The following is a 6000-nucleotide window of genomic DNA, read 5'->3' on the forward strand; positions in this document are numbered from 1 at the left end:
GAGAGGGGAAATATGAAACAACGGGGTCCGCCAAATGTGATAGTTGGTACGACATTTCCAAAACCTGGCCCTTCAGAGCATTATAGCTGGATAACTAAATATTATCTTCCTTGATTCTCTCAAGGCAGCATTCTGAACACCCCGCCCAACAGTTCGGCTTTTGGGAAAACTATTGGGATGCCTATAATAAACAGACCTTTCCTTTCCTGTGGCACTACTTATCTTGAGGTGCAACATGCGGTTCCACCTGTTGAGCTATCACATAATGTACCAACATAGTCAGATTTGCCACTCTCATTTAAGTCACCAGTCAAGAACGGCAACTCTTCGTTCTAAAGATTTGAACAGCAGCAGTGACAGACACCTTGGGTGGACTAGCTTATACACATCGCAAGCTTCTAGTTGCAATTTTGTGCTAAAATAGCAACAAAATGACACCGGTCTTCTGAAAGATGGAAATGCACATGAAATAAGCTCAGTTCTACTTATAGTTTGAAAGGCATAGTTCAACTCTGTGGAACGGCCAAGGGCTAAAGTTCTGCAAATACACACTCTCTCTGCCATCGCCATCATCTTAGTCCCTACCTATGCCCATGTGCCTTGATTCTTCAAAATCTGGGAGAATTGAGCTTGATGAGCACTAGTTACCTATGCCCTATACTGGGGAAATTACAAATGTTCTTTGGCTTTCCACAGAATCAGTCAATCAATCAATCAATCAGTCTATGAACAGTACTTACTCAGTGCTTACTGCATGTAACGTACTGCTCTAGGTCCTTGGGAGTCTACACGGCAACAGATTTGGTAGACATGTTCCCTGCCCCTAGTGAGCCTACAGTCTAGAAAACACAGAACCCATCCAGTTTTAGATTAGCTATCAGCCCTCGTTTCAGAACAGTGAAAGTATTACTCCATAGCCTCATTAAGGATTTCAAACTTGCTTTCATGAAGAACTTAAACCATACCATGTTACGGATCTTGACCTCCCTCTTGGGCAGTAGTAATTCTCGAAGGAGTTCCACTGCATCTGGAGACCAGAACTTTCCAACCTAAAGGAGGCAAAGATGGGGGACCAAGGAAAGGAAGCAACATGATGTTTACTATTCAGTGGCAATTTTCTAAACATTGCATTGCATAAGCTCATAGGAGGCCTTGGTGGTCCAGCATCAGTGGAATGGGAAGGACACAGATGATACAGTATCTGTAAGGGAAGGACCTGAGTATAAGGCTATGTGGAGAATACTTCCGGGCTCGGTGGGTAAGCCTAAATGCATTGGTGAGCTGGAAGGGAAAATGAAGTGTGTGGTGGGGTATGGGTGGTTGTGGGGAGATGAGAGCTTTAGTCAGGGTAGGTTTGTTGGAGAAGAAAGAAGTTTCTTTGAGGTTTTTAAAGTATTGGGACATGGCTCTTATGTCCACTACATCCAATCCGGCACACTCCACTCTTCTGGTGCTAAGGGTCTCACTCTGCCTCGTTCCCACCCGTTCCCCCATCAACCCCTGGCTCATGTCCTACCTGTGGCCGGGAATGCCCTCCCTCCTCAAATCTGCCAAACAATCACACTTCCCCGCTCTTCAAAGCCCTGCTGAAGGCTCACCTCCCCCAGGAGGCCTTCCCTGACTAAGCCCCCCCCTTTACCTCTGCTCCCTCTCCCCCTCCCCATCGCCCCGACTCACTCCTTTTGCTCTACCCTTATCCCCCCCGACAGCACTTGTGTATACATGTACATATTTCCCCCTTCTAGACTGGGAGCTCCCTGTGAGCAGGGATTGTCTCTATTTGTTGTTGAATCGTAATTTCCAAGCGCTTAGTACAGTGCTCTGCACACAGTAGGCTCTCAATGAATTCATTCATTCATTCAATCAATTGTATTTATTGAGCGCTTACTGTATGCAGAGTACTGTACTAAGCGCTTGGGAAGTACAAATAGGCAAACCACCCTGGGGGGAAATTAACCCTCTAGGCTGAGGCTGCTCCGTGGACAATCCTTTCACCCACAAACACGTGAATGAATGAATGAATAAATAAACGGTGAAGCATAAACTGACCAAGGGTTTCAATGAAGCAGACATACAACAGCCGGAAAGAAGAACTTGCAGGAGGCAAAGCACCCCCCTGCCAGTTGGAAATCGTTGACACTTCTAGAAGCGGATAGTGCTAGCACAAGTCTGAGAGGGGAAGGAAAGGAAAGAACAGGGAAGCTGATAACGAAAATTTCAAATGTCCCCAAGAGTGCAGGGTTTCTGGGAAAGTTGCAGTTGAATCTCGTGCCTCTTAGCAAAACCCTCCTCCTGCTCTTGGCCAACTGGATTACGTGGTCAGAGCCTTCTTTAACGGGAAGATCAGACGGCCAAATACTATTGGGAAAATCATTTCCCCTATGGGGGTGGGGGGGGAATGATTGATGATGATGATGATGATGATGATGATGATGATGATGATGATGATGACAGTATTTGTTAAGCGCTTACTAGGTGCCAAGCACTGTTCTAAGCGCTAGGGTGGACATAAGTTAATCAGGTTGTCCCACGCAGGGCTCACAGTCTTAATCCCCATTTTACAGATGAGGTAACTGAGGCCCAGAGAAGTTAAGTGACTTGCCCAAAGTCACACAGCTGACAAATGGCAGAGCCGGAATTAGAACCCACAAGCTCTGGCTCCCAAGCCTGTGCTCTTTCTCCTAAGCCTCATTATCCGCAAACTGCTACCACTGGGGTTAGAACCAGCGTAGCCTGGGTTTCCCGTTGCCCGTGTGCAACAGAAACTGACAGGCAGTCCAGGTTGGCCACTCAGTACCCAAGAAGTCTCTGGGAGAGCCCCATGGAATGACGACTGCGAGTCCCATGCTGAGGGGTGCCAGAAAACGTACACCTCCCCCAGAATCTCCAGAGTTGAGGGTCTTCAGTGCCCTTTGCTCACTGTCCATGGCTGGGATCCCCCAAGAGAATTACTTCTCTTGGTTCTACTTCAAATTCACCCAAGTCATAGGGAGGTGGTTGAAAAACTGGTAGTTGGCTGGCTTCCTGTGGGTCTCTCATCGCCTGGCTCAAATGTTCCCAGCCTCCCACCCTTAGAAAGTCCTGTACAGCAGTTGAGAGTTGCTGAACATGAGAGGGGCTGACCAGAGAACAATTTTCATTTGAGACTTTCAGGAAGTGTGATTTCACCAAGATTCCACCAACAGGCAGGTGCCGGGGAAAATCTGCAGAATCTGCTGGCTGCCGTGGCTGGTATTCAGGCCCTGGAAGGACAGACGCCAACCTCCTCAATTAATGCTTTTCCAAGAAAACTTTGGGAGAATTAGGCATTGTTTTTGCGCCCCGCGACCTCCACACACACCTTCTGACTTAGTCTTCTGTGCTCTGATTTGATCGCCTTTTGGTGAGAAAGCCAATAACAACAACATACTACTTTAAAAAGAACAGCCCTAAGGAATCTATCATCCTCTTCATGCAGCAAACTACTGACTTGAGGAAACATAGAGGGACAAGATCAGAGCTCGAGAAGACTGAGGCTTAACTAACATTATCACAACAATGAACAGTTTAAGGAACTTACCTGCAAAATAGAAGGATAAATTAGGTGTACACAAATGAACAAGATAGTTCTGCTGTTTACAAATAGAACAAAGAAAAATAAATATGCACCAAGACCTGACCGCTTGCTCATGGCCCGATGAAGCGATGCCTTACCACAGCAGGAGAGTTTGTGTACGCTGATGAAGCTTAAAGTTATGCCACATAGGGTTACCCATAATGCAAAGATCTAAGCCAAAGCGTCAGACAAAGTTGATTCACCCTTGCTGGGCAGCAACAGCATGGGGCAGAGTCAAAGGCAGATGATCAAGGGATCAAAACGTTGATCAAAGAGAGCGGCAGAGACGCAAGTTTCTACTGCGCGGAAGAAGGCAATGGTAAACCACATCTTGGTAGCTTTACGGATACACATACCAGAATGATTTTATAACAGAAGATGGGACGTTCTGAAGAGGGTGTGTCCATGGATTCGCTATGGCTTGGAAACGACTCGACGCCATTTGAAGAAGAAGAGTTTAGAAGAGGGCTTAACAAAGTGTGACCGTATCGCCATGGGACTCACAGCCAAGGAGGAGGGAGAATGGGTATTGAATCCTCATTTTGCAGTTGAGGAAACTCAAGCCCAGGGCAGTGAAGTGACTTGCCCAAGGTTCCACAGCAGGCAAGCGGCAGAGCCGGAATTAGAACCCAGGTCCTCTGACTCACAGGCCCGTGTTCCTTTCACTGGGCTATACTGCTTCTCACGTGAGAACAGCAGAGAACGGCCGGTTAGCCTGGCCCTGAGAACCTGTGTGAAGGAATTGAGAAGAGGGCTGGTGGTTTAGGAAAGAGCCACTCACACTCCCTCTCACTTGTCCCTGCCAATCAGTCAGAGGGCCATGACCAAAGCGGTCAGATCGGCCGTCGGCACATTGCAGGGTGCAGGCAGGACCCATTTAGAGTCAGCGACCACAGGCAAAGTATCGTTGTTGCGTCAGAGCACCGTGATCCAGAAGGACGTTGACTGTGGTCTTTACTGCCCATGTGAGGCAGCTATTTTTAGGAGTCATGCCAGGCCTGTCGACCTCGCAGAAGAACACCTTAGGTGGTTCTTAGGTTAGAAACCTTCACTTTGGATGGTCAAGCCCCAGCCCCAGCCCCAGCCCCAGTTCTTCGACTTGCAGAGCCGTAACTAGAACCCGGGTCTCCTGATTCCCAGAACCAGGATCTTTCCACCGGACCAACAACAGCATTGATGGGTCAAGGAGTAGGAGCATTAGCATAAGTACAAGGGGCCAGCGATGATGATGATGATGATGATGACGATGATGATGATGATGATGATGATAATGATAATAATAAACCACTGTGGTATTTGTTAGGACCTGGCTATGTGCCAGGAAAAAAACTGCGTGGCTAGTAGGATGAGCACGGGCCTGGGAGTCAGAGGCTCTGGGTTCTAATCCCAACTCCACCACTTGTCTGCTGTGTGACTTGCAGGTCATTTAACTTTTCTGTGCCTCAGTTACCTCAACTGTAAAATGGGGGCTCAGACCGAGCTCTGTGTGGGACAGAGGACTGTATCCAACCCGATTATTTTGCAATCTACCCCAGCACTTAGTACACTGCCTGGCATATAGATTATTGTGGGCAGGGTATGCATCTGTTTATTGTTCTTCTGAACACTCCCAAGTTCTTAGTACAGTGCTTTGCACACAGTAAACACTCAATAAATGTGGACTGAACACATGAATTCTGCTAACAAAGTTCCACATCCAGGGACTCACCTCATTGGCTTCTTTGAAACCCTTTCTGAAGCCAATGCAGGTGCAAGAGCAGTCAAAGCCAATCAGATGCTTCCCACAATAATCCTGATGGGCCAAGACTGGATACAACCCTTTCTTCAACCCTCTACCTAACAAACGCCTTCACCTAGTTTCCCAATTTGATAAATTCTAAAGAAAGAAAGAAGAAAGAAAGAAATGCTAATTACTAGAAACTCCTTATCTGTGTGATGTACGCATCACACCCACGTTTCTCTGCCTTGAATAACTCCACTGTGGGCACGCAGATATTACACAATATAACTTTCATTTTAAAAAGTGCTGCATTAGTCATTTACTAAATAATGTTTACTCACAGGAAGGGTGTTATATAATGACAGGGTATGCAAAACTGAGGTAGTTCAGTAGAGCACTCAACTGGGTAGAGATGGCAGGGATGGATCTCCTCAACATAGCCAAGATCTAAATACTGCACCTGGATTAAATAATGATAATAAAAACAACAATCATAATGATAATTATGATGATGACGATGATAAAAAGTAAAAAAAGAGAGAAGACAACAATCACTTTACTTTGATCAAGTGGAAGGGCACCCCCTAGTGCCTCTTCTGCAACTGGGCAAGCCCACCATCCGTTAGGGATCATCTGGATGTAATGTACTCTGCTTTCAATTCAAAGAAGAACAACTTGGGTAAAG

General features: G+C 46.6%; 1 protein-coding gene across 1 annotated transcript in view; it reads right to left on the reverse strand.

Moving 5' to 3' along the window:
- LOC119921747 (RING finger protein 17-like) overlaps positions 1–6000 on the reverse strand; it is a 93474-nt gene that overhangs the window by 21876 nt on the left and 65598 nt on the right. Inside the window, exons 10-11 of the mRNA XM_038741806.1 lie at positions 5657–5691; positions 966–1049 (exon numbers count right to left, since the gene is read on the reverse strand). Of these exons, the coding sequence (XP_038597734.1) occupies positions 966–1049; positions 5657–5691 (119 nt within the window). The remainder of the gene's footprint in view (positions 1–965; positions 1050–5656; positions 5692–6000) is intronic.

The sequence above is a fragment of the Tachyglossus aculeatus genome (assembly GCF_015852505.1).
Source record: "Tachyglossus aculeatus isolate mTacAcu1 chromosome Y4 unlocalized genomic scaffold, mTacAcu1.pri scaffold_167_arrow_ctg1, whole genome shotgun sequence".
Classification (NCBI taxonomy): domain Eukaryota; kingdom Metazoa; phylum Chordata; class Mammalia; order Monotremata; family Tachyglossidae; genus Tachyglossus; species Tachyglossus aculeatus.